Raw genomic sequence first — 27,425 nt, 5'->3', positions numbered from 1 at the left:
GAATGTACCTTGATTCATGTGTGACCGCGCATAAATTTAAAACGCGATTTTTTTTTTTTTTTTTTTTTTTTTTTTGCTTCTTTCCTCTGTCTCATGAAAAAATGAATACATCATTAGAAGCACCACTGTTTGATATCGAGTAGATATATAGATATGCATTTTCTTATATGAGTGGCTCATCGTTGTTTATTCTATAGTTATTCAGAAGACCAACTACATACACCTTTAACAGACGATCGCTATACTGAGGTTGAAAAGTAAAAAAAAAAAAAAAAAAGTAGTGTTTATAAGTGAACTCACTTTAACTAGTTTTTGTACACCCGATTCACTAAAAGCGTCTTGTAACTATATCAATATTCTTTTAACAAGTTATGGATATCCTGTGCCACTTGTATTTGAATCAAACGATACTCAAGATACATGCAAAATAGTCAATTGTATCTATACTTTAATTCATGATCGAAAGGTAAATAAAAATAAGAAGAGAAAACAATTGAGTATCTTCGATAGAAAGACGAAAAAGAGCGTGAAGACTATATAGAAATCATTCAACAAATGAAAAAAGAACGCATTGAACTAGAAAACCAATTGGTAATTTATTCTAGTTCGTAACAAATCCATTGACCACTTAACAGACTCAAGCAAAACGTGAACATCAACTCGTAAAGAAGCATTACTCAGAAACCAAAGCAAAACTAGAGTAGGTTCAGACTGACATAGTGTATGTTGGCTTATCATGTTGTTAGGGCAAATGAAGCCATTCACCAGAAACAAGTGATACAGAACACCCGATTAAAAGAAGAGATCAGCAAAGTCAAGCATAATCTACAGTACATGAAAGCACAATACAGTGTAAACAATCAAATTCGGTTGATACATCTTATTCACTTGTTTAACATAGCATGAAACAAAAAGACATGAACAAGAATTAGCAAAGACACAAGATAGACTAGTGACTATGATGAACAATCGACACCAAATCAATGTTACTACACTTGACATGAATTCTCATTTTGCTACCACACTTAATAATGAATCTGACAATGATGAAATTGTTCAGGTAACTACTCTATCACTTGAACAATGACTGAATGAGCCTATAGATTCGAAAAATGTATACCAATTTGTTGAACCAGACTAAAGAAAGAGAAATTCAGGCACGAAATGAAAGTGAGGATTTAAGGGCCAGTTTGATGAATTTATATACAGGCGTACGACGATTATTAGAGACACAGATACAACAGTTTGATGGGATCCAAACCAAACAAGCCCCGAGAAATTCATTTGAAGAAGTGGCTCGATTTCGATTACCTATGGATTGTGGTGGTAAAGAAGCAATTGAGTTAGTCAATGATCTGCTGGACAGATTAAAAGCAGAATGGGATTATCAAATACAGGATCAACCACGTATATACACTGAACAAGACATGTTGGAGAAACAAGATCATATCTTGACATTGGAACAAACCATAGAAGAGTTGCTAGATACCATTGATCAAACAAAAGAAGAGTATGAAGAAAAGACAAAAATGTATAGGCGATTTGAACAAGGTGGTTTTTTTGAAACTTTATACCCAACACCACAAGATATACAACCCATGTCAGAGTAAGTGATTAGTATCTTGTATATACATATTAACATATGGTATAGTGATGAAGATGATATTGTGGTTGATCTTGTTGAAGGAAGACCTGAGAAATACAATGCTTTAAGACAAAAAGCAATGCAAGATCAACATGCCCTTACAGAATCTGCCATAGAATTAGCAAGACAAAGAGAACAACTAGAAGTAAGAAATACGATTGATCAACAAGTGAACTTATATAAATTAGGCTGAACGTTGGGCATTCAACGAGATGAAAAGAGCACTTGAAATGCAAGAAGTACTTCATGAACCGTAAGTGTATAGCCCCCCCTTTTTTTCTCTTTCTTTGACATTTCGTAGATCCAATCCTTCTTCTCCTATAACTCCTCCTACTCCTTCTCATTTACACAGACAAACACTAGGTGAATCAGATAGAGCACGTAAAAGACTTCGATCCTTTTTAGGTGCACCATCAGAAAGATAAAATGTCATTTAAAAGAAAATAAAGGACCTGTCAAAAAACAAGCTGATTTGGCTTTATTATAACTTTGTTTAACGGAGACGACGAGCTTCACGTTCAGATTCCAAGAGACAGAGGATATCGTTTTCACGAACGGGACCCTTGACGTTACGGATGATGGAACGGTTGGTATCGTCCATGAATTCAACGCGGACTTGGGTGACACCACCACGAGAACCAGTACGGCCGAGAACCTTAGTAACTCTAGCGAGCTTGACGGGGGTCTTTGAAGAATCCTAAGCAACAAGTAAGTACTCTGTCTTGATACGAGTCTATCAAGTTTAAAAAAAAGGAGGAGAAATGCGGGATCAAATGTCTAGCTCATGACTGTATGTTGCTCTCGCTCTAGTCTTTGTTTGACTTTCATTTAAATCCATGCGATATGTCAAGCGTATCCTATCCATCCATCATCTTATTTGACCTGCATCCTCTCTTTGTTTTTTTTCTCGATTGATTCGTTATTAGATGGTGTCTTACCATGTCTACAATCGATAAGAAAAGGGAGGATTTGTTATGCTACACACTTCTTGTCTCCTTTTGGATTTTTTTCTCTCTGGGCACGTACACTTTACTCAAGTTGCCGCACACAATTCAACTTCCGCTTTTCGATCCGGAGCTTATAACCTAGAGATTATGCATGTCATTGTTCTCTTTTTTCGTTTTCAAAAAAGATAAGCTAAATAAGGCAGATTATTCCTGTCATATCACTTGCTCTTTTACTTGTTACACACCGAGTAAAAAAAAAAAAAAAAAGGTTACAAGACATTTTACCCTTTTCTTTCGTTTTTTTTTTGTTTTTGTTTTTTACTATCATTATGGTTGGCTGTGGTAATCTTTTTAAACAGCTTAGTCACTCTTTGAAAAGACGTTCTACTAAACTTTCAACTACTTCCTCCAAAACGGTTGTTTCTTCCTTTGTAACTGAAAAGAAACCTATGAGCACTTGCACAACACAACACGAAGTGCTTGACTTTATTGATTTTGTTAACGCCTCTCCTTCCCCTTTCCATGCTGTTCATGAAGCTTCCACTCGGTTAGAAAAAGCAGGGTTTCAACGTATTAACGAAAAAGACGAATGGCATTTACAAAAGAAGGGCAAGTATTATTTTACTCGCAATGGATCTTCTCTTGTAGCCTTTGTCGTGGGCAATCGCTATCAACATGGAAAGGGTGGGTTCTCGATGGTGGGGGCACATACAGACTCGCCTTGTTTAAAAGTAAAGCCTATTTCTAAAAAGGAACAAGCGGGATATATTGAAGTAGGTGTACAATTATATGGTGGAGGTATTTGGTAAAGTAGACATAGCCCTATATGATTCTAATAATTAAAGGCATACATGGTTTGATCGTGATCTTGGTATTGCTGGACGTGTGATGGTTCAACAAGAAAATGGATCTTATAAACATACACTGGTGCATATTAAAAAGTAAGTTTGACAAACTTGGACATGGTCTACTCACCATCAAATCCAGACCTATTTTACGTGTACCTACACTTGCTATTCATTTGGACGGATCTGTCAATGAAGCATTCAAATTCAACAAAGAAACCCATATGGTTCCTGTATTAGCCACCGCTGCTAAATCGTAAAGTCCTTCTCTATACACCAAATATATTAAACATATACCTATAGTGCATTGAATGCTGTCCCACAAGAAAAGTCTTGGGGCCCAGATCAAACAAAAAATCATCACCCAACCTTGATTCATATGTTGGCTGACACAATGCAAGTCGATGGTAAGTCTAGCGTCTTATTCTTTGTTACTCATGACAACAGCACGTCAAATTTGTGATTTTGAGCTATGTTTGTTTGATACACAACCTGCTACATTAGGTGGTGCCTATGATGAATTCATCTTTTCAGCTCGATTGGATAATTTGGGCATGTCTTATTGTTCCTTGATGGTAAAAAAAAAAAAAAAAAAAAGGGCATAACATGAAACTCTGTCTTACCTCCAATATATAGGCATTGATTCAATCCTCCACACAAGATAGTCTATCAGACGAGACCAACATCCGACTTGTGTCTTTATTTGATAATGAAGAAATAGGCAGTACAAGTGCTCATGGTGCTAATTCCAACTTGCTTCCCAGTACACTTGAAAGAATTATAGCTTCTCCTATTGGATCAAAATCAGCACCCTTTCATACAAAAGTAGTCTTTGAACAAGCAATTCACAAGAGTATGCTTGTGAGTGCCGATATGGCTCATGCAGTTCATCCCAACTACAGGTAAGAACAGTAACAGAGACCATCTGTATAACATGTCCTAGTGAGAAATATGAAGAAAACCATCGTCCTCAAATGCACAAAGGAACAGTGATTAAAATCAATGCAAATCAGGCAAGTTTCTAAAGTATGTTTCATCGGTCATTTATTTCTGTTTTAGCGATATGCCACTACAGCACCCACTAGTCTTATTCTACGTGAAATAGCTCGTGAGAAACAAATCCCTATCCAAGTAAGAAAAGAGATAAACCATCAAGACAATTTATGTAGAAATCTATCATAGGAATTTGTTGTGCGTAATGATTCTCCTTGTGGATCTACCATTGGCCCCATGCTAAGTGCTAAACTTGGTCTTCGTACCATTGGTAAGAGATAGATATAGACAGATAAAATATAAACACATAATTAGATGTAGGCAATCCTCAGCTGAGTATGCATTCTATTCGAGAGATTGGTGGTGCAGATGATGTTAAGAATGGCACAGACCTTTTAAAGGCAAGTACATATGACATGTCATCTTGAGATATCTTATTCTTTATATAGGCCTTTTTTGAAATGTTTCCTTATGTTGATGCAAGGATCACTGTAGACTGATAAACAAGACAATGTTAATAAAAAAAAAAAAAAAAAAAAAAACTACTCCGAATTAAAATGGTTGTTACAAATTATATATATCTATGTGTGAGATCTCTTTTTCTTTTCTCTTTCTCTTCTTCTTTTTTCTCTTTGTTTCTATCTGTGTACGTGTTTTTATTAGGAACCATCTCTTTATCTTTATGACATTAGTCTCTTCTGTTCATTCTAATATGACAGCCAGTACCAGTGAAAACCCTAAATCCAATGATAATAACAACGAAGAGACCAGAGCCAATAAAGGTATAGAAATAAATAAATTGATAAAATAACTCAAGTGCTCTAGATCAGGACGTGTTGACTATGAGTTCAAGTAACCCTGTTTCTTTAAGCGATCCACTTGAAGCTTTAGATCCCAATATTATGGCTGACAAGGAAAGCAGTATGCTTGTTACAGGATGGTAAGAAAAATTTAACAATCGCTGATCTGAAATCATAAATTTATCAATGATATTAGGGTTCGAGCAAATTATGTTGAAGAAAGAGAACATAATGTACCTAGAAAAGATATGTTTGAACATTACAAGTCATATTGCATTGCAAACAAACTACAGCCTGTCAATTCTGCTACTTTTGGTAAGCTCTTGAGAGTTGTGTTTCCTGCATTAAAGACCAGAAGATTGGGTGTTCGTGGCCAATCAAAATATCATTATTGTGGTATTCGTGTCAAAAATACCTATGATGCTAGTAGTCTGACAGGAACAAGGCAAGCACACATAATAAGGAAAGAAATAAACAATAACCACATATGTTAGTGAAAATCAAGGGCTTAGATCACCTGCTTCTGTCAGAGCAAATACTTCTATCAGTATGACTCCTTCATCAAGCAGTAGTTCTCCTTATCATGTAAACACAAGTACACAAGAACCGACTACTATCCCTACTTTTGTTGTGCCTTTGATCCCTCATTACAGACACAATCATGAAATTGATCAAAACTTGGTCTCCTCATTTACTTCTGCTTATGAACGCCACTGTAGAGAAATCTTTCAATTAATATCTACTGGTCAAGTCCAGAAAGTCAGAAATACAATGCAAGACTTTTATCAAGACATGCCTGGTAATTTTATGCGCATGATTCATTCTGTTCCTGAAATTACAGAATCTATTTGGAGATGGGATTGCTCACTTTATGATGTAAATATCCATTTATGATGATACATGACTAACAGACTTGTTTAGGCTGTCATTAATAAATTTCTGCCAACAGTCAATCATCCCCTTGCTCAAACAATGGCTACTGTATTAAGAACATATACAAGAGAATTAAGAGAGTATATCGAGAACGCTTTGATCAAATTTCCCACCAGCTTAACTCAAAAGAAACTCGATGGTAAATGTCTCTAACAAATTTATCAAATTAAGATCATCTGTTTAGTGGCTCGTATTTTTTCGGCTAAATGTCGTCGTCAACTTTCACTCAATTATGCAGCACAAACAGCTTCTACTGCATTAAGCAGACATGAACTCATTAGTGTCATGCGACAAGATTGGGAACATTTTGATGTGGATGGTATTTTGGATCAAACTTTATGGGTTTGTGATTGTGACATTAATGAAGTCAAGAATATATGTAAGTATTGGTTCTATTTGACTTGTAGCTCATTTTATTCAAGTGCGTATCGAAGTCCATGATTTGTTGAATAACAAGCCAACCATTGAGCATTGGATGGAATGGGTTTCTACCGTAGTGGGAAGATATTTGAAGCGATACATGCCTGTAAGTGTGTATATATTTATCAATCTTTATTGATATGGCTGTTAGTCTAATTTAAATGAAGCCACTCAATATCTCATTCGATCTAAACAGCTCTTATTGAAATGGAATTACTATACCACCTTGATCATGAAAGAATTTACACTTCAACAAGCCCAAAGTTTTATTTCTTTTCATAATTTACGCTTATTTCTTGATGATTATATTTTGTATCTTGTGGAAGAAAATATTGCTCAAGTCAACTTTATGCTTACACATCACCAACAACAACAACAACAACAACAGCAGCAACAACGTCATAAGTCTGATGAAGAATCTTTTATCAATTACTACACAACACCTCCTTCTTCGGGCATTGCCATTGGCTCTGATCTCACACATAAAGATCATGGATCCAAACAAGGTCTTTAAAAGTTGACACATATTTGCACACAGTACATAATTCATATCTCTTGCTTGTAATATATTCATTTATTATATATATATATTCCCCCTTCCATTTTTTTTTGGCTTTTTACCTTACTATGATTCCTAATTGCTTAATAAAAAAAATCACCTTTTTGCATTTCGTTTTCCCGCTTACAAATCAATGGAACACAAACATTCATTTACAAAATAAACTTTTGTTCTTGTTTGTTCACAATGTACTACATGTTCCGTAAGACAAGTCTTTAAGATGTTTATATAAAATGTACTCATTCTAGCATACAGACGGCGATATAAAGTTCAGTGTGAGTGTGTGAGTGTGTGCGTATAAATGAACATTTAGAAAATGGGAAAACGTTTATCGAAGTTAAGTTTTTCTTCTTCAACTTGTTCAGAAAATATGTCTGAATCATCCAGCACAGTCATTGATAGTACTTTGATGCCTTCAAAAAGAGATTTTCATGATAGTAAATCTTCCACTTATTGGCTACCTAAAGATGATGAAGAGCAAGACAGACTTACGGGTGTAAGTTGCATTCTAAAGACTGATGGAAATAATGCTTTTTTTGTTTTGTTTTCCAGCAACATTTTGCTGTTAAAGAACTTTTTGAAGGGTATGGAGTCTATAGCATGTATTTATCTCATAAGTATTTAATAGAAACATGTTGACAAGTGTTGCAGAAAAACTTGATTTTACAAAGAACCTTTCTATCTTGGATGTTGGTTGCGGCTCTGGTTCATGGCTTATGGTGGGTTGATGTCTACACAAAACTGTTATTGATGTGTGTTTAGGACATGGCCAGTGATTATCCTCAATGTACTTTTGAAGGCTGTGATATTGTCGAGGTCACAAATAAGAACATTGCACCACCTCAAGTTCATTTTTGCTACGGCGATGTACTTAAAGGACTTGAATACTCTGATAATTCATTTGATTTTGTTCATATGCGTTTGTTTATCCTTGCTTTACGTGAAAATGAATGGCCTGCAGTTATCAAAGAACTGATCCGAGTAACAAAACCTGGTGGAATAATTCAATTGCTCGAAATTGATTTAAAGGTAAAATAGGGATGGTTACAACAGGGTCATTGATGTCGGTATAGTATACAGGCAATAGCCATAATATTTTAAAAATCAATCAATCGGGTAAGTTTAAGCAAAGAAAAAAAAAGAATTTAACCATGGATTAGTCCATATTGCATGTGCTGCCAGAGGTCAAGATCCTCGTATTGCAATTAAGCTAGACTCTTTGTTAGCTGCGAATGACAATATCAAGGTTGTTCAGACAGATTATCGCTCAGTAGATATGGGTAAACATATCTTCACATAGAGAGAGTCTGTTAAACTTATCAGTCAATAGCTTCTAACACGGCTACTGCAAAAAAGTTTCTTTGGGATTGGAAACAAACTGTCAAGAGTATGATGCCTGTTGTGGGTCCAAAAATAGGATTAGCAACAGCTGAAGAACAGCAGAAGTTTATTAAATTACTTGTACAAGATGCAACCACTTCAGGCGCTCAAACGTGCATGAATGGTGTGGCTGCTCAGAAATTACATGAATAGTTTGCTATTAGATTATTTTTACTTTTGAGGATGGCTTGCACTGAACACATCTAGAACATTTTCTTTAATACTCTATAACAATAAATATGTACAAACACTTACCATAGACTTCCGCGAAATTCGTTTGCTTCTTTTCGTTTAGTTCTTTACGAGCTTCGATTTCTTGTGGATCAAGTTTGATCACCAAGACAGGACAAGGACAATGGTGCGTCAAGAAATTAGAAACAGATCCCATCACAGTTCTAAGTCAAGTCAAGTCAGTCTTTGTTATTTTTGTTTGTTTACCTTTTGATAGCACCAAAGCCTCTTGTGCCCGATAACAAATAAACAGGCTTCACCATACGACAATAGTCTGTAATAGATTGTTTTGGATCACCACGCAATACTTCTGAAGAGACATGTTTAAACTGTACTCATCTATCAATCTTTTGTTCTTTTTTCTTTTTAGGTATACTTACACCCAATTTCCTTAATGCATTCACGACTTCCCAAATCATAGCAGAAGATACACTATCTAGAGTAGGATTCGGTTCATCATCATACCCACGCGTTGATGTCTTACTACCCGAGAGTAAAGGTGTAAACAAGTTTCGGTAATCAGATTGATCAATGATGTGAACAAGGCGGATATCGTCCGTAGGCCTTATTAAACTAAGACGAATGGCTTTGGATATCATGGCATCTGCATAATTCGATTGATCATAAGCAATCGCAATCACTCTCTTGTCTCTATGTCGATGATGGTGTTCGGGAGGAGGCACTGAAGATGAATTTGCTTCAGCAGTAGGTGAACTAGGTAAACCAGGCTCAGGTGAAGGGAAAAACTCTGTAGGCAAAGGACGTAATTGTTCTAGTTGTTGGTCTATGGATTTCATATTGTTGAAAGAAAACAAAAAAGAAGTGTGGTTATTTATGCAATTAGTTCATGAGAATCTCCTGTCTTTTATTCTGTCATTGAAACCCGAGTTTCTCCTTTGTAAAATCATGCAGACCCTTGTTGTGATTGGATAAACAAAATCATCAGAGAATATTGTGATCCATGATTTTTTTTTATTCGGTTGTCATGGTATGCTGAACCTTGTCTTGAATGAAAAACTTTACCCATGAATATCCACGCGAAGATACACTACAAAAGTGTTTGATTTAGTAATTGGGGCTTTCATTGTGAACCAGCCTTTACAGCTGCTCATAAATTTAGTCATCTAGTCAAACAAACCCAACTTGTATTACTAGATTCAGGTTATTATATGGTCTAGATACGATTATAGCAACAATAGACAAAACAAGAGAGAAATATAGGAAGGTAGTATTGATAGACGCATGTTTCATATATGCTATTGTGCGTGTTGATTTATCCTTTTGATGACTAAGAATGTATCATTGGTTCAAAGGAATTAGATAAATTTATGTAGTAATAGTATGTATTCATCTCAAAAAAGACACAATGCTTTTTATGTAGTTTAATGAAATCAATAACACTTTGCCTTGAAAAGAACGTCTCTTGGTTGTATTATATGTAGCTAAAACTATTTATTTGACACGTATTCCTTCTTTTGACGATGACTTCTATTGAATAGGATCACATTTAGTATTTAGCTCATTCTTGATCTATATTCAATTCAACTCAATCAATCTACATATTTATATCTGCCAAAATGCTCATTTTATTTTATTTTATTTTAGCTCACTCTATTCTGTAAATGTCAAAAGTAAAGTAAATTTACACAGCTTGATCAATCATTCTAGATACGACATTAACTTTCTTGATGTCATTTGATGCATATTAAGCAGTTTTATGACAAGAAAGATTGAAAAAAAATTATTTTTTCATACTTGCAGCGTCTGATCCTCTTGTTTTTATTCAACAGCGTGAAGAATGATTGTGCATACGTTGTGCTCAGGTCTGATCAATTTGCTCAAACACTAGTTCTTTTAGACAGTTGCTCATGAGTTGTACGAGTGATTTTCTCTCTTTTAATCTTTATTCATTTCATTGCCTTTGTGTTGTATCTGTTAGTAGAGTTAGCGTTCTTTTTCTGATTATATCCTGAATTCTATATTTGTGATTCATGCGCCCTAATGACGCCTTTTTTTTGTTTGCGTTGTTGATCAATCAACATCTTCATCTGAAGAAAAGAAGATGTTATTGCTTAGAGCTGTGACACTATATATGCCAAGTGAATCGTACCATATAGTTGCTTCAGTTTGTAGTGTGCAATTTTTTGATATCGCATATTTTGAACTATTGAATACAACCAAATGTTTGTAGAAAAAAAAGGCTAAAGTGGGATTTCTTTTTTGCACAACATGCATAAGATCAGCAAAACAATGATCTTTTTAGACTGTTTACAAATGCACCCCTAATAATTAACAGAAAAATAAAGACGCGCTGGATCAACATGCTTACATAAAAGATCAACAAATCAGGCTTTACTAAACAAAAATACGAGAACAATTCTACATAATTATGTACGGTTTCACAGATGATTGACTTCCTTGAAGCTGATTCATTAGACATAAAGGACCCTTTTTCTTTAGATACATGCTATCAATTTGATAAAACCTATAGCCCTTTATGAATCGCTGAACAGCAAACAAAAGAAAACTATAAAGAAAGAACAAAAGAGAAAATCAAGTGTATTTCTATGTGCTGATCATCGTTTTTCTCTCTATCTTCCTTTATGTTATTACATTAAAATAAAGAACACTATATGCATGATGCTTGTTGATCTCATCTGACTCTCTGTTTAAGAAAAAAAGAGAGATATAAAAAGGGATCCACAAAAGAGAATTTTGACAATCATCATCTTTTCTACTTTCATCCAAAGCAAGAATGCGAAGCTTAACTTTTCTTACGATTGCCACTATCATTGCCTTTGTTGGTTTCTCCAAAGCTGCTGATGCTGATACTCAATCAAACAAGATCCATGTTACTCAAGAGAGTCTTGAAAAGCGCTCTCCTAGTTTTGGTGTCATCAACCACTTGGCCTGTCCTCCAGGATACGTTAAAGGACGTGATGGTAAATGCAACAGGGCTACTCAGCTTGGAAAACGCTCTCCTACTCTTGGTAATGTTGGCTACTTGAGATGCAAGCCCGGATACGTTCAAAAAGCCAATGGTGAATGTTACAGGGTTGCTCAGTTTGAACAACGTTCTCTTCCTTCTGAAGGCCAGCTTGAAGGCCCTGATGGCGAACGCTATGGCAATGAGGCTACTATTCATAAGCGTCGTTGGAGAGGTGGACGTTTTAAATCTTTGCACAACAGATTGATCAAGGCCTATATTCCCAAGAAGCCCACCAAACCTGTGAACCCCACACAACCCGTAAATCCTGAGCCAAAAAACTCTACTCCTCCTCTTGTTTCCGATAACAACGCTTCTGGAACTAATGCTGCTGGTACTAATGCTGCTGGTACTAATGCTGCTGGTACTAATGCTGCTGGTACTAATGCTGCTGGTACTAATGCTGCTGGTACTAATGCCGCTGGTACTAATGCCGCTGGTACTAATGCCGCTGGTACTAATGCTGCCGCTGATAACAGTGCTTCCGCTGGTACTAATGTTAGCAATGGTGCTTAAGGTGTTGCCTAGGTGGGCTCTTTATGTTTCCTTGTGGATCGTTGTATGAAGTAAATTTGATCTAGTGAATAAAAATCAATTTATAACTTAATTATTCATGAGTCTATAAGCACTTTACTTAGCAGTTTTATCAAATCATTCATAAGCACTAAATAACTTCTGATTGCATCTGACACATTGCACACCTAATATGCTTTTGATCCTCAATTTGTGCCTTTTTTGAGCATCAAACTTATTATATAATCTTAATAACCTGTTTTTTTTGAATGAATATACTAGCGGCGGATTAGCAGCCCGCTACAAGTGCGACTGTTTTTCAAGATGAACCATTATTCTGCCTTCTAATTTCCTTCTTTTGAGTTTCTTATGTTTGAGCATACATAAAAGAAGATATTTATGCAAGTTTTGATTGGTGGAAATACCAACAGTTCATGCCATAGCCCCAACAACCAACTGTTTACATTTCGATCCTACGCACAAACTGTAAGATGTCAAAGTCAACATGCCTTCGGTCTCGACGACCAAACAGCTGAACTCTAATCGCTTCAGTCTCGTAAACGATTCTTCGAGGCTACAGCCAAAAACTCCATTGTCATCGCTACTAGTGAATTTAACGGAATGAACTTCAGGGAGAAAAGCTTGAACAAGAACCTTTGAGATCAGTATCCTAATGGACTCAGCCTTCGTACCAGAATCATTGGTCAAAAGCAGCACTCTGTCGACATTAGTTTTCGAACCACTAAAGAACTTGAAGAGGCCCTGAACAAAGAGTTCATCCTGCATGACCGACGTATTCAGGTGAACCGCATTTTCGAGAAAGACTCTACTATTGTCAGAGTGGGCATTTCTAACATCCCTTTCGAGGACGAGGTTTTTTTTGAAGCCTAAATTGATTGAAATCTTCCAAAGCTACGGTGAGATTTTGGAAATCGGTCTCCGCCATACCACAGATGGTTATTGGTTTACAGGAAGAGGATTTGTTGCTTTGAATCAGAAGAAAAATGTCAGTTACAAAGCATTGTTACCCCAGATTCCCGGTTGGGATGACGACTGTAAGCTTCATTTGGTATATTCCAATATGAAGTCTATTTGTAACTATTATCATGTGGATGATCACATTAGAGCCAATTGCCCAGTCCTGAACAGTCGTAAGAAGAGTTGCTATCAATGCGGAAGCATGAAGCATTTGGGAGCCGAATGCCCCCTTGCACCTTGAAACCGCAAGAGAAAGGTTGCAAAACCTAGCACAGTAGTTAGCCACCAGGCCAAACCAATGACTGTTTCCCTTCAAGATTTTATGGGTGATATCGAAGGAAACACAAAGCCTTTGACTGAGGCAGATGAGGAAGTTTTGGAGCAGGAAAAACAAGATCGACTTAAGGATGAGGAGTGCTACAGTAAAGCATCTAACTCAAGAGTGGATTATTACAAATCTGTGGCATTCCCACTGTCGGGTCAATCTCTCTCATTATCTGACACGTTTCATCGACGCATTCAACAACTACAGTTTCAATGGTTTGATGCCAACAGTCCTTCTTATCTCCGATATCTTGGATATCTTCTCTGGTTTAATACCACTCAGAGAGATACGTTCTGCAAAAGTTCAATATTCAGGTCGTCACAAATCACTAGCTCAAAAATGAATGACCTTGTATGTCCAGAAATTTTGTCCTTTGGAAATACAGTGAAGGCAACGCCAAAGGGCGGGTGAAAAAAGATCCTAAAGGGTGCTTTTTACAACTCAATGTGCAGCAAAATACAGTAGACGCAACGCCAATGAGCGATTTTTTCAAAGGGATTTCATTTTTCCAAAAGGTGGTTTTTTTTTATATCACTAAATTCCTTTTTTCTTGAACTACATCTAGCAGCTGCGATTACGCCCCCTAAGTTTCAGTTTTGCGACTGGAGAAGTGGACCAGGTGTGTATCAGGGCTAGGTTTAGTTTTATTGTTGTTTCTTCAACTACGTCTAGCAGCTGCGATTACGCCCCCTAAGTTTCAGTTTTGCGACTGGAGAAGTGGACCAGGTGTGTATCAGGGCTAGGTTTAGTTTTATTGTTGTTTCTTCAACTACGTCTAGCAGCTGCGATTACGCCCCCTAAGTTTCAGTTTTACGACTGGAGAAGTGGACCAGGTGTGTATCAGGGCTACATTTGGTTGATACTGTTTACTTGGCTTCATGCAGGAGCAACCTTCGACCAAACCGATCTGTAATTTTTTGACCTAGAGGAACTGATCAGGCTTTATAGTCATACTGTAGTTGTAGCTAGTGTAGCTTCATATCCTTGTATCAATACGTTGCAGTTTAAGTGATCAAGAGGAAAGTGGAAACCACAACGTCGATTCGGAGACTTGGGTAGGGGAGCAAAAACTAAAAATTAGCAAAACTAGAAGATTATGAACCTTTAGCCAACACCTTTCAAATTAGACAACCGTTTTTGGGAAGGCTTTGATAAGTGAAACTAATAGATGAAGCTTAAGTAACTGGGATCCAAACCTTTATAGCATTCAATAAAGAGCAATTTTATTCTTCTCAGAAACTTGATACTTATTTCAGGAAGTATGCAAAAGCTACATCCTGAATTCACTCTCGCTTTCTTTTATATATAAAAGACCAAGGTGTAGCTCAAAATCATTGAGTGAATTGAAAGCCAAAGTGAGCGAAACTAAGATTGTCATAAGGATGATCAGCAGTTACAATTTGGAGTATCTTGAGTGTGTTGATGTACTGCACGGTATATAGCATTATGGAATAACTGGGAAATGAACAATCAATTCATAATAAGAGATCTGAAAAGATAGAGCTTGATTGTTTGGTGTGAAGTATGCCAAAGACAAGTGCCATTTAATACTGGTGTTTAGCCATTATTGTTTATGCATTGAGATAGAAAGTGAAGGCAACTATTGGCTTATGCTTTGAGTACAAAAGACTTAAGCTTAGCCTAAAAAAAAAAAAGGAACCATTTGTCAATGAGTAGCCAAGAGGGGAAGCACAAAGACACAGTATGAAAACTGAGTTTTTCTTGTTCACTTACAAACAATAAACAAACAATAACAGTCTAATTGGTATGGCTTTCACCTATCCCTAAATATAACACTTGCTCATTTCTTAATAAACACATAATCAAAGTGAACCTTTCTATGTATAACATATACTGATGTTCAGAAGACAACAAGAATACAACAAGAAAGGGTATATTTATTGACGCTTTGGGGAAAGCAAGGTGTGTGGCATACTGTCGTATGACTTGCGCTTCTTGGTACGCCCGTTTGATGCAATGAATATTTCATCATTCAAAGCAGAAAGAGTAGCCTAGATGGAAAGAGTAAAAGTGATCACAAGAAAAGTCAGTTGATAAGATGAAAGCAGCAGTCTATGCGTTTATGTTTTACCTTCACTTCAAAGATGCAAAGCATCAGATCCTCCAGACTTGTACTAATCAATCTGTTGTCATAAGGAACAGTTATCTTATCAATCTTCTTGGCAACTGCATATCCATCTTGTTGTGTAAGATAGCACATGGTGGCAGACCAACCTAGAGTAAGAAGAGAAAAGTGTATTAGTAATCCCAACGACAATAACATTAGACTCTGGACTTGTTTTGTACTTACCAAACCAATTCAAAGACAAAATATCTTGAGGGTGCTTCAAGACGGAGCTAACCTCCTTCTGTAAGCACTGGGCCAAACGCAAGGATTTAGATTCTTGATACCAGAGGAGCTCCTGGTCAACATCATTGTTTTTGAACTCCCAAAAGGACAATTCTTGGTCATTGTCGCTTACAATTTGAAGATCAATCTTTCGGCCAACACAACCGGACTTGCTTGTGCTTGTCGATACAAAGGAAGGAGAGTCGGAGTTGAACACGCTGTTCATGCCATTGCTATAACTGCTTTCATTATATTCAATGGCTGGCTTTGTAGCATGAGCAACAGTCTCACCAATTACAACGCTCAAGGAAGAGCCACGGAAAGCGATTTCAAGAAGAGTCTTGATAAAGGCGACAAAGTCAGCCTCTTGCCAATAATTGCTCTTGCTGTTTTTGATTAAAGAAATGATTTTATCAATCATCTCAAAGAGTCTTGCCTCCAAACTATCTTCGTCTTCCAGCTCGAGCCTCTTCTGCAGAACATATTTTCTAGCAGTTTTTATATCAATCTTGGACTTCTCAACAAACTCTGCTACTGTTGTCTTGATCTTGCTTTGTTCTTCTTCTTCCAATCTCTTGCTTCTCTTTAAGCTCATCCATTCTTCAAAATGGCGGTTGGGGATAACAGACTTGTACACATCTGCCATCTCGTCGTCCACAAGGTCAACAATCTTTGAGAGCGAGAGCTTTAAGACACACATCTCCTTTGTACTCAAATTATCAAATCGCCTGAGAAGACGAATGCTGAGCTTATCAAGCAAAGCATTGACTTCTTGGCTTGTGCTGGTCTCCATCTGTTCAATTTGTTCTTTTTTTTCTTGCAAAAAAGAATTTGCATCTTCAGACTTCTTTTCTTGAGCGATATACAACCACTGGTATAGAATACTAGCATTATCAACACCGTCTCTTAGCTAAAATTATATGCTAAGCATTATGTAGTACATGCAACAATGGCATAGGCAAAAATACCTTCAAACTCTTCCACAAATTTATGTCTAAATTTGCTCTATTTCCCAGTACCAATTCTGATCTATATTTGTTCAGTGCAAGAACGAATCTGTTCTTCCAAACAAGCATCATGCTCTTGGGCGTAGCATCATCTTGATTGATCAGATGGAAGTTGTTCTTTATAAACTCATTGAGATTTGGATCAGATGACTCCTTGATGTAGTTTCTTAATTCTATCTCAAATAAGCATTATATAAGTGCTTGGTTGCCCTGCAACGCGATTTTGATCTTACCTCTGCCTCCAGGATACATTGATTAAAATATAGAAAGAATGGTTGATTGCGGTATTTAAAACTATGGTCCTTGGGGTTATCATTTCCTAAATTTCACCCATTCAGAAGACACACATATAATTATCACAGAACCTTGCATGCAAAAAAAAAATCAGATCAAGTCAGTGTGATCGAAGAATAGCAGAGATAAAAGGATAATTTATTCAAAATAGAAGGATAAAACTATTTAAACTTAATATCCCACAGCGAGATGAGACTATAGAAGAAAATGGATAAATATAAATTTGATAAATATAAAATGGATAAGATATAGAAAGAAAGATAAAATATAAAATATAAAATAATGATGTCTGAGACATGCACATTGTAGATTCTCTTGTTGGTACCAGCTTGCTTTAAGGATACTGTGGACTTGGTATTGATGGCAGATACTTGATATGGGCCAGACAAATCGAACTGCAGTTTCCTTGGCTTCTTGGCAGAAGTGAGAGGTTGATTAAATATAAGAACTCGATCACCAATGTTGTGATGTAAGAGAGAAGATAAAAACAAAGAAGTCGATTAGAACTTGTATAGGTTTATTATCCAAAAAATATATATCTAGATATCATTTTCTAGCTCTTCATTCTCTAGGTATTTATACATGAAGAGATGTCGGAGTAAGTAGTAGTAGAGTTCGTGCAAATGACTGGATTTCGGCTATAAGTCTTGATCTATTAAAAGATACATTGTCTTATTCAGTACAAGAGGTTCTTTTATGTCTATTTATGATGTAATGTGATATAATCACTAATAAAATGGTCAAATCAATAAGTCGATTAGAACCAAAACGGTCAAAAGAAGTCTGCTTTATTAAAGGTTATATTTTGTGTTGTATTTATACTGTTTGTATGATAATTGATTATCCCTGATTTGGGACTGAGGGTGTATACACTAGCTAATCGGTTGAGTGGATTAAGGTACACAAGAACTGGGTACATGATCAGGGCACAGACCTCGTCTACCATTGGTATTGATGCAGATGTCAATTTGTGATTATGTGATGGTCTGATCTTTAACATGTTTAAACTAAGATAAAAGACATCCATTGAAGCTGTGGATAAAAATGTGACTGAAAGGTATATTCATACATGACGTTAGCACTTGGTCTTTTAGGACACAACTAGTGTAAGAAGGGATGAATAATGCTGTGTATACAACATGTAAATTGATTATGATATATTTTAGTATGTAATTGAAGACTTATTTAATGTCAGATCATCATATGCATATAGATTCTATATGTTCACAACAACCAACTTGATAGGGATTCTCCTGAGTATTGTATTCCTTGGATTTGAGATGCTTATTGACAACATCAAATGCAATGTTCACCCTCTCTTGGAGTTCATTTGCAAACTTCTTCTCCGGAACCAGCTTATCATCATATTCTTGAATTGTGTTGGTCTTGACCAGAGGAAACCTAGCAGAACGTCCATGAACCAAATGGAAGGGAGAGAAACCAGTACTTGCATGAGTTGTATTATTGTATACGAATTGAATTACTCTTAAGTATTGGTCCCAACAGTCCTTGATACGATCTTGTTCAGTGTAAGTTAAGATCATTCTTCTTAATGTCGCCATAAATCTTTCTACTGTTCCATTCAATTGTGGATGATAAGGTGGAGATGATAGACCATTAGCATCCAGCGTAGCAATCAAAGATGAGAAGAAATATGATGAGAAGGGAGGACCACCATCCGTGAGAATCTCCATGGGAAGACCATGGCGTAATATGTATCTTGAGAAGAATACTTTCACCACATCGTCCTGTATTGTTGATGGCACCGGGTAGATTTCCACGAATCTAGTAAAACAATCCATTACGACCAGTATATACTTGTTGTTGTTTGACGATGAAGGCAAAGGACCAAAGAAATCCAAAGAGACACGGTAGAAGGGGAGATCAGAGAAGGTGTTAGATAGGTTGTACTGGTGCTGCTGCCCACGTTTGATTCGTTGACACAAATCACACTTGTTGCAAAATTCCTTGATGTCCTGCGACATTGATGTCCACCACAATTGTTGCTGCAAAATCTTAGCCTTGGTTTTCTTGAACCCAAAATGTCCACCGAACTTGGATGAGTGAAATTGCTTGCATACAGATGATACTTGAGATGTAGGTACTACTACGCAAAGATCCTTGCTGTGTTTAGATGCTTGGTTAGATGTTGCCTTGTACAATACGTTCTCAATCATGATGAATGACTTGTGATGTTCCGGGTTGCTAATGATATCCATAATTTCCGAATCTTCATGTTGTGCCTTGGACCAGTCAAATTGTGGAGAAAGAATGGTTTCTTGGATAACTTGCACATTAGCCACAGAGTGACGAGAGAGAGCATCAGCAGCATTGTTGCTACTGCCAGAGACATGGAACACTTCAAATTGGTAACTCTGTAAGAACATCATCCATCGCCATACTCTGGCGGAGACATCATCTTTGGCTTTCAAAATTCATTGCAAGCTGGAATGGTCAGTGTAGATGTAGAAAGTTTTGCGTTCCAAGAACGGACGAAAACGTTTAATACCAAATATGATTGCTAAACACTCTTGTTCACGCACAGAATAACGTTGCTCATGGATGGTGAGAGCACGCGACGCAAAGGCAAGAGGATAGGCAACATTGTCATGTTTTTGGCACAGGATGACGGCTATGCCAGCAGAGGACGCGGCGTCTGTATGTAGGTCAAATGGTTTGGAAAAATCCGGTTGTCGTAACGTTGGCAACAGACGCAGATCCTTCTTCAATTGTTCAAAAGCAGTGACTTGATCATGGCCCCACTTGAATTCGACTTCCTTCTTCTTCAACCGGCGCAGCGGCTCCGTCTTGACTTGATATTGAATTATAAAGCGTTGGTAGACTCCTGTCATTCCTAAGAACCTCTCTAGCTCGGTTAAGTTGGAAGGTGGTTGGTACTGGATGATAGGCTTGACTTTCTCCGGGTTGGCGCTGACACCTTGAGACGAGACAATGAAGCCTAGATACTCTACTGAATCTAACAAGAACGTAGATTTAGTGAGTTTGATTGACAAATCTGCTTTCTGTAATGCAGTAAGGACTTGATCGATATGCTTCTTGTGCTCTTCCACGGTGCGACTATATATAATCACATCATCTTGGTATGCAAAAGCAAAAGCATAGCGGAACGAACCCAGAACCTTGTCCATTAAAGACTGGAAAAATGCTGGTGAATTGCGCATCCCCATAGGCATTACTGTGAAAACGTAGGTACCATTGGCTGTAACCAAGGCCGTCTTCTCTCTGTCTTCTTGTCGGACAGGAATTTGGAAGTAGCCTTGAGACAGATCAGCCTTACTGAAAACCTTTGCTTGCCCCAGAGATTGGAGAATGTTGTGCATGTTGGGAAAAGGATAGTTCACTGGTTGAGTGATACGGTTGATTGGAATATAATTGCCACAAACACGCATTGAACCATCAGGTTTCTCAACTGGCCGTACTTGGGAACCCCACTGGGAAAACGAAACCTTCTCTAGGAGACCATTATCCACCATTGATTCAAGTTTTTCATCTATCTCAGCTTGCAGATCTGAATGAAAATTTCTTGGCTTGCAGTAAATGGGAGGATGATCACCTGTGTCTACGTAAAATTCAATAAGATTTGTCACAGAAGGTTTGTCGGGATTCTTAGCAATGATACTATCAAATTTGTCCAAGATATATTGTGTAATATTGTTGTTTGCGGAGTCCAGAGTGTTGACGTTGGGTTCTTTGGTGGTGTCAAGAGGTATCTTGATAGTGTTGTTGTTGATGGTCAGAGAGACTGTACCAGCATCACTGTCGATGTTATCCTTAAACTTGCTAATGGTGTTCCATCCGACAACCAATGGGCTGCTAAGACCATTAATAACGTGAAATTTGATATTTTGGTTGAAGACTGAAACTACTGCTGTACCGCAAGTTGATTTGATGTTGTTGTTAACATCACGATAAGTGATGCGTTCCCGATCACTCAACTCAGCATGCATAGCATTGAACAATTCCAATTGGATGCCATTAATGTCCGCACCAGTATCCCACAGAAGAAAGACAAGTCTATCCTCAATTAGAATAGTACTGCGTGGTAGCTTGTGAGAATTTGATGCAAAATGACTGATATCCACAGAGAAAGATGATGTTGATTGGTTATCTGCTGGAATAGAGTTCAATTCCCTGACGTTATGCACGTTCTTTTGTTGTCTAGATTGCTGCTGCTTGTTGTTATTTTTGTTGTTGATGTTGTTGTTGTTGTACTTCTTCTTGTTGTGATCCACAGTGCGGTGCTTTCCTCGACAAAGATCACAGATAGGATTACCATGCTTGTCATAAGCACGCAGCTGCTTAGGTTGAGAGTTGTTGTAAGGTTGCTTCTTGTTGTACTATTGATGGCTAGACATATAATCCAAATCCATAGGATCAGATCCCAGTGTAACAGTCTCCGGCTCCAATTCGATTGCATGATTGATCACCTGGCTTAATGAGTCAATCTTCATCGAAAAGACTAGAGAAGTGAGAGTCAGCTTGGTATCCCTGTGGTTCAACGACTGAATAAAGTAGGTAATTTTTGTCTTTTCAGTATATTCAGTGGTGATAAGACTTAAAAAATGTTCCCATTTCGCTGCATGTAGCCGAACAGATTCATTAGCTTGTTGCTTGCACGCCTTCAATTGCTTGAGAAGTAGGCGATTGTCCTCCTCCTCCGGAATACCAAAACGAGTGATAAGGGCTTCCTTGAGAAGAGTCCAAGAAGAAACAATGCTAGGAGCAAGAGTTGGAATCCATTGCTGAATGACTAGAGGCATGTAGCGAGTGAGATGAGTAGTGCAATTATCCATGGAGGTGATACCGTGGATACGAGCTTGTTGTTCAAACTGTTTCAACCAAATACGAATGCTGGTGGTGAGTTCGTATGTTGCCATTGGTACCGACTTCGCACGCTCCTTAATGAGATAGAGTGCAAAATCAGAGGGTGCCTCCACCGGTGTAGCGAGAGGGCGAGATATTGTTGAGCCTGATATGGTGCAAAAAGATTCAGGTGCTGTGTGAAAAGAGTTGCAAGAAGAAGTTGAGGCGACAGATGCTGTGGACTGTCGACGAGAAAAAGCTGGAGGTGTGTAAGATGATTCTCTGCGAGAACGCTTTTTGTTGGATGTAATAGAATTGCTGTTTGACCTTTTAATACTGAATTCTTAGGCAGGGAGCCTCACCATGTAATGATTATATGTGTGTGACCGAAGAATAGCAGAGATAAAAGGATAATTTATTCAAAATAGAAGGATAAAACTATTTAAGCTCAACAGTTCTTTGTTTGGCTGAAATTTGTATGATACTTTTCTTTTTCAACCAAATGACTCTATGACGCACAGACCACCAAAAATGGGTTGCATACTTTCACCCCGCGACAACACTTAATTCATCAAAATGATAGAACGCAACGCATACACAATTTAGTCAAAAAATTATAAGAGTAGATTTTGATTTATTAAGAGTCACCGTCATAACGTCTAGTAATCGGACAAACTTAAGCAAAAAAAAATACACGGTCAAAATGACTATAACGATGCCAAATACATGCAAAGAAAGCCCAATGCTAAAAATAGATACATTTTGTGCGTCTATTCAAAGTAAAAGAACAACAAGTTAGATTCGACAACATATTTGTTCCTGAATAGAACCTTGTCCTGATCTCCAGAAAAAATCAATTAATGAATGTTATGATTAGCGCTGCGTCACCTTGCTTAAAGAGGAGTTTACTTGTCAAATTGATTTAAGGCAAATGCATACAGTTGAAATACTTGTTCACCTTTCCTCTTATTGTCTGTACAGCGCTTTGGTTAGTATATGACTACATCATAGCTATGTATGTTTGAAATGTCTATACAGAACAACTGATTCTTGTCAAGCCAAGAGAGATCTACAGGAAAGAGGGGCTAGGGCAGTTTGAATGTCTAATTGAGCCCAAACAAAATCAGCTGAAAGATAGTAAAACAGTATTTTTGCTCAAATGGATATCTCTTTTTTTCTGCAGTATAGACTAAGCATTATTCTACTGATAATCCATGTAATAGGCCTTTTACTTTTCACCCAAAGATAAACAAATCACAAAATGAATAGCACTGATAACAAACGCAAGCGTGTCAAATACAATGAGAGAGATAACAAAAATTACTGGAGTGTACATTGGCTTTACAAAAAAGATCATAATAATACAGTGGTAGGAAGAAAAATTGGTCTACCTAGAGAGATTGTGAGAGATATTGTAAAGCGCATTGAGGAAACTGGTTCACTTGTCCCCCATGTTCCTCCTGGGACACCCAAGAAGACTGGTTCTAGAGGTATAAGGTATCTAGAGACTGTTGTGAAGCTTAATCCTTTTATAAGCATTCAAGAGGCCAGAAATGAGCTAAAAAGGATGGAAACCAATGTCTGTAAAAACATTATTAGGTCTCATCTTTCCGAGTTAGGCATTTATTCTTATTACGCAGCTCATAAGCCTGTCCTTACGAGTCGTCACAAGAAACTTCGCTTGGAATGGGTCAAGGAACATTTGGATTGGACGGTAGATCAGTGGAGCCAGGATATTTGGTCTGATGAATCCACATTTTCAGTCAAGGAAATTGATGGTGGTGCCAGAGAGTCCTTCGCCATTATGGTGAGCGTTACATGGAAGAACTTGTGGTATCTACCACCGAGTTTAGCAAAGGAGGAGTCATGGTTTTTGGGGTTTAGAAAGACGGAGTTGATCCTTTTGTTGTAGTTGATGGCACCATGGATCAAACCAAATACATTGAACTTTTGTCAGAAAAGCTTCAACCTCGATTCATGGAATTACAGTCCGATCATGGTGGACGCTAAATCTTTTAAGAAGATGGATCTACAAATCATACTGGGGGGTTAGCCTTACACATGGAAGACATAGCATATGATAAAGAGGGTTTGATTCCTGGCCTCCTCAAAACCCGGATTTAAATCCAATTGAGCACTTGTGGTGGCCTCTTGAAAAAGAGGATTGAGTGCGTAAGATGTGAGATCAAAAACACCAAGGAATTGAGGAAAGAACTATTGAATCAGTGGAACCAGATCAGTAATGAACTGATTGGCCGTTTGATTGACAGCATGAGAAATAGATGCCAAGCAGCCATAGATGATAAAGGCGGTCCTACCAGATACTAAATTTATTTGTAACACTATGATTATAAAATAAACCCTCTAACACAATATCAATAAAAAATGGATACGTTTGGATGAAGTCTAGGTGTACTGAAGACTCTCTCTATCATCACCCCTTTATTACTGGGTTTTAGTAACAAAAAAAAACGACGAATTTTGATTCAAGGTCAGTGTATCATCTGTATCGCTTATGCAATACAGTATTTTCGGAAAGTAAATCATGCGAACTTAGAAAAAAAATTGGGTCAGAAATAGTAGCTTTGTTTATGTAGATGGAAACGGAAACCTAACGAATGAGAATGGAGAAGAGCATCTTGAGTTTGCAAAGGAAGTGGATGACGAAGCTTACCCCTTAGAAGATGTTACAGATTTCGCAATGTACACTGATCTCAAGCCTCCTGAAAAAGCAGTAAAAGATGTTGTTATGAAGACTGAAAGCAACACCACAAACCGTATTGCGGGAGATGTTGGTGGGATTTCTAAGAAGGCCTATCGGAAGTACAATCCTGAGGACAAGAGTAACTTCTTTCACTTAGTGTATGAAAAGAATATAAGCGTCCAAGGTGCTGCTAAACAGCTTGGTATACCACCAACGACAGCACAAACGTGGTTCAAGTAAGGAGAGGCGAGCTTGGAAAAGGACAGTAAGGTCGCTGTGGAAAGGAGTGTAGATGGAAAGCGGAAGCTTGGAAGACCTGAAATCCTCAATAATGCTCTAAGGAGTGTCCGATTGAAGCTATTGATGAAAGGTATGAAATGGTCTTGGAAGAGATGATGGAGTGTCTCACGAGTAGTTTTGAGGATCTGAAGATCTCAAAGACTGCTTTGTATGGGTTTGTTACTACAAAGTGCAATCTCAGCTTCAAGCGAGCAAAACTTTATTCAGTTGAGCGAAATTCTCCTGAGAAAATTGAAGCTAGATATCAATGGATGAAGCACTGGGAAGAGACTGACATGGATTATATGAGCAACTGCGCTTTTATTGATGAATCTGCATTCCATATCAACTTGAAGCGCTCTTATGGTTGATCTAAAAAAGGTGATCCTGTCATTGCTCCTCCCAGAAGCAAGGATGAAGCAGAAGAAAGTAAAATTAGGCCGATGCCTTTAACTCTTCTTCCTGTGGAATTGCCCAAAAATATATCAAACAAGCCTTCACCAATGCATCTTCAAAATTTTGGATATGTACATTGGGGTGCTTTAAAAATGAAACAAACCTTCAACAAGAATCCTCCCATATACCATTTGTATTTCAACGTAAAAAATAAAGAAAATGACTTTGTCCACTATTGAAACAAACGGGTTAGTTCCCAAAGCAAAAACAAAATGTTCATTAGTTATTGTTAAATTACTTATTTTATCGGGCCACCGTTTTTTTGGGAGGAGAAGAGGATATAACCGTCGAGGATCTAAAAAAAAAACGGTGGCCCTAAAAAATTTGAATATCATCCTGCAAAATTTAAAAAAGCACTCAACACAAATTATTCAAATAAACTAGCTTTTTTCCCTTTTAATAGTTCTTTCTCGTTTGATGAGTATTTTATTGTTTTCGTTTTACACATTGTAAAAGGTTAAGAAATGAAAACAATAAACACCTTCTATCTACATCTCCTAGTATATTTACTTTCTTTGGTTAAAGCTCAATCTGAGCTGCTAAAGACTTGTAGAATCCTTTACTTTATAGCTCTTTTCAAGCTTCATATACAACCGTGATCTTTTTGACTTTTCAATTCAACAACGGCTAAATGTAAACTCAATAAAAAAATGATTTTTGTATAAATAGCCCCATGAAGATTGTCATTTCTTCTTTTCTCTTTCTTTATTTCCTTTGAATTGTACATATCATATGTGATCATTCTGAACTCGAATACAAGAATCAAAGCAATTCGTCACATCTCCGACATTCACTTTTCCTTTCATAATGATGACCATTCACTTCGAGTTACACTGTATTAGAACATGAAAAGACTTGTTTCCATAACGCAATAAATTCCTACTAAAGACAGCGTCATTTACTATGAAAAAGAATAGCCTCGTATTTACATTAGGTACAGGATGTAATTACATAATGTCTTTGAATATCATTTTTCTTAAGGCGGACTTTGTTGGCCCTTTTATCTCTTTTTCTCTCTTTTCTCTTTTTTATACCATTTATGCAGTATGGAACAAGACCCTTTTCTTATCGTAAAAAGGTATTGTCCAAACACCAACTTCCGTTATACTCATAGTCTATTGTTATAGTCAAGTGGAAGACACTCTTGTGAATGCTAGCAATCTATTTGAGTCTTGGAAAAGAATTCAACAAACAGTTTCTTCACCTAAAAACCAAGAATTATTATGGACAGCTGACGAACTCAACTCAACACTAGAAGCCATTGAACAGGATATCGAAGATTTAGAAGAAGCTCTACTGGCTTCTCAAGAGAATCCACAGCAGTTTAATTTAACTACAAAGGACTTGAATACTCGAAAAAAGTTCTTAACACAGTCGCGTAATACGATACAATCAATACGAAAGACATTAGCTAATCCGCCAGCTAAAAAGCCTTATTCCCCTTCCAGTCAAGTAATATTCTGCCCTATTTGTTTACGTTATACTTATGTTCTGTATATACATAAATATATATATATTTATTTATTTAGGATGAAAGTACATCGTACCAAACAGCAAGACAAAATGATAATAGTATATTTATAGAGAATGAGCAACAACAACAAATGGTAATTTAGAGTATAAATATATACAAACAGCTTCTCAGTATAAAACAGATGATGATGAGAGAGCAAGATCAGCATTTGGAAGCTATGGGCGGTACTTTGGTCAATTTAAAAGAAATTGCAGGTACAATGAACCGAGAAGTGGATGATCAAGTCATGTAGGTTGTGTACCTGAATAAGGTCACCATGGCAATATGTGGTTACTAAGTAATAATATCAGATTATTGGATGAATTAGGAAATGAGGTAGATCGCTCAGAGGGAAAATTAAAAAGTGCAATGCGTAGAGTAACAAAGATACTAAAAGAAGAAGAAGGTATGAATTAAGATGATACACCACATGTTTATTTCAT

At 37.1% G+C, this 27,425-nt stretch overlaps 11 protein-coding genes across 11 annotated transcripts; 7 read left to right on the top strand and 4 right to left on the bottom strand.

Annotated features, from left to right (window-relative positions):
• The first annotated feature begins 88 nt into the window (after nt 1-88).
• B0P05DRAFT_528021 (Afadin and alpha-actinin-binding-domain-containing protein) lies at nt 89-2,109 on the top strand. The gene is made up of 11 exons (XM_051576603.1): nt 89-139; nt 198-257; nt 310-466; nt 511-591; nt 636-700; nt 747-852; nt 902-1,060; nt 1,104-1,606; nt 1,652-1,790; nt 1,834-1,898; nt 1,947-2,109. The coding sequence occupies exons 1-11, from the start codon at nt 102-104 to the stop codon at nt 2,068-2,070; spliced, it is 1,497 nt and encodes a 498-aa protein (XP_051438027.1). The 5' UTR covers nt 89-101; the 3' UTR covers nt 2,071-2,109.
• A 29-nt stretch (nt 2,110-2,138) lies between these two features.
• B0P05DRAFT_584049 (ribosomal protein S28e) lies at nt 2,139-2,473 on the bottom strand (the record flags this gene model as incomplete). The annotated part of the gene is made up of 2 exons (XM_051582306.1): nt 2,139-2,342; nt 2,435-2,473. The coding sequence occupies 2 exons, from the start codon at nt 2,471-2,473 to the stop codon at nt 2,139-2,141; spliced, it is 243 nt and encodes an 80-aa protein (XP_051438026.1).
• A 568-nt stretch (nt 2,474-3,041) lies between these two features.
• B0P05DRAFT_577490 (peptidase M18) lies at nt 3,042-4,930 on the top strand (the record flags this gene model as incomplete). Its single annotated transcript, XM_051581787.1, has 11 exons — nt 3,042-3,397; nt 3,438-3,533; nt 3,580-3,693; nt 3,741-3,844; nt 3,885-4,012; nt 4,074-4,339; nt 4,381-4,450; nt 4,497-4,568; nt 4,620-4,701; nt 4,746-4,831; nt 4,880-4,930. 11 exons carry the CDS (start codon nt 3,042-3,044, stop codon nt 4,928-4,930), a joined length of 1,425 nt encoding a protein of 474 aa, XP_051438025.1.
• Nucleotides 4,931-5,052: 122 nt separating this feature from the next.
• On the top strand, nt 5,053-7,265 carry B0P05DRAFT_528006 (RFX DNA-binding domain-containing protein). Its single transcript, XM_051576602.1, has 8 exons — nt 5,053-5,212; nt 5,256-5,370; nt 5,427-5,675; nt 5,725-6,106; nt 6,152-6,302; nt 6,348-6,542; nt 6,586-6,689; nt 6,735-7,265. The coding sequence occupies exons 1-8, from the start codon at nt 5,113-5,115 to the stop codon at nt 7,095-7,097; spliced, it is 1,659 nt and encodes a 552-aa protein (XP_051438024.1). The 5' UTR covers nt 5,053-5,112; the 3' UTR covers nt 7,098-7,265.
• Nucleotides 7,266-7,551: 286 nt separating this feature from the next.
• Nucleotides 7,552-8,675, top strand: B0P05DRAFT_463700 (S-adenosyl-L-methionine-dependent methyltransferase; the record flags this gene model as incomplete). Its single annotated transcript, XM_051574178.1, has 6 exons — nt 7,552-7,638; nt 7,695-7,726; nt 7,771-7,861; nt 7,905-8,171; nt 8,275-8,422; nt 8,473-8,675. 6 exons carry the CDS (start codon nt 7,552-7,554, stop codon nt 8,673-8,675), a joined length of 828 nt encoding a protein of 275 aa, XP_051438023.1.
• Nucleotides 8,219-9,578, bottom strand: B0P05DRAFT_527996 (uncharacterized protein). Its single transcript, XM_051576601.1, has 4 exons — nt 9,134-9,578; nt 8,961-9,082; nt 8,778-8,917; nt 8,219-8,725 (listed from the first exon to the last, which is right to left on the bottom strand). Exons 1-4 carry the CDS (start codon nt 9,548-9,550, stop codon nt 8,694-8,696), a joined length of 711 nt encoding a protein of 236 aa, XP_051438022.1. The 5' UTR covers nt 9,551-9,578; the 3' UTR covers nt 8,219-8,693.
• Nucleotides 9,579-11,408: 1,830 nt separating this feature from the next.
• On the top strand, nt 11,409-12,084 carry B0P05DRAFT_527994 (uncharacterized protein; the record flags this gene model as incomplete). Its single annotated transcript, XM_051576600.1, has 1 exon — nt 11,409-12,084. A coding segment is annotated over exon 1 (539 nt), but the record flags the coding sequence as incomplete, so codon positions are not given.
• A 673-nt stretch (nt 12,085-12,757) lies between these two features.
• On the top strand, nt 12,758-13,243 carry B0P05DRAFT_527991 (uncharacterized protein; the record flags this gene model as incomplete). Its single annotated transcript, XM_051576599.1, has 3 exons — nt 12,758-12,859; nt 12,919-13,143; nt 13,178-13,243. 2 exons carry the CDS (start codon nt 12,758-12,760, stop codon nt 13,141-13,143), a joined length of 327 nt encoding a protein of 108 aa, XP_051438020.1. The 3' UTR covers nt 13,178-13,243.
• Nucleotides 13,244-15,453: 2,210 nt separating this feature from the next.
• Nucleotides 15,454-17,164, bottom strand: B0P05DRAFT_568883 (uncharacterized protein; the record flags this gene model as incomplete). Its single annotated transcript, XM_051581219.1, has 5 exons — nt 15,454-15,567; nt 15,648-15,790; nt 15,867-16,815; nt 16,874-17,085; nt 17,146-17,164. 5 exons carry the CDS (start codon nt 17,162-17,164, stop codon nt 15,454-15,456), a joined length of 1,437 nt encoding a protein of 478 aa, XP_051438019.1.
• Nucleotides 17,165-21,846: 4,682 nt separating this feature from the next.
• On the bottom strand, nt 21,847-22,167 carry B0P05DRAFT_443848 (uncharacterized protein; the record flags this gene model as incomplete). Its single annotated transcript, XM_051573781.1, has 1 exon — nt 21,847-22,167. A coding segment is annotated over one exon (321 nt), but the record flags the coding sequence as incomplete, so codon positions are not given.
• Nucleotides 22,168-26,515: 4,348 nt separating this feature from the next.
• B0P05DRAFT_463772 (syntaxin 6, N-terminal-domain-containing protein) lies at nt 26,516-27,399 on the top strand (the record flags this gene model as incomplete). The annotated part of the gene is made up of 4 exons (XM_051574185.1): nt 26,516-26,547; nt 26,597-26,842; nt 27,115-27,231; nt 27,294-27,399. The coding sequence occupies 4 exons, from the start codon at nt 26,516-26,518 to the stop codon at nt 27,397-27,399; spliced, it is 501 nt and encodes a 166-aa protein (XP_051438017.1).
• Between the last annotated feature and the right edge of the window lie 26 nt (nt 27,400-27,425).

The sequence above is a fragment of the Gilbertella persicaria genome, assembly GCF_025201335.1.
Source record: "Gilbertella persicaria strain CBS 190.32 chromosome Unknown B0P05scaffold_6, whole genome shotgun sequence".
NCBI lineage: Eukaryota > Fungi > Mucoromycota > Mucoromycetes > Mucorales > Choanephoraceae > Gilbertella > Gilbertella persicaria.
The sequence above is the reverse complement of the archived record's forward strand: the minus strand, read 5'-3'. Positions and strand labels throughout refer to the sequence as shown.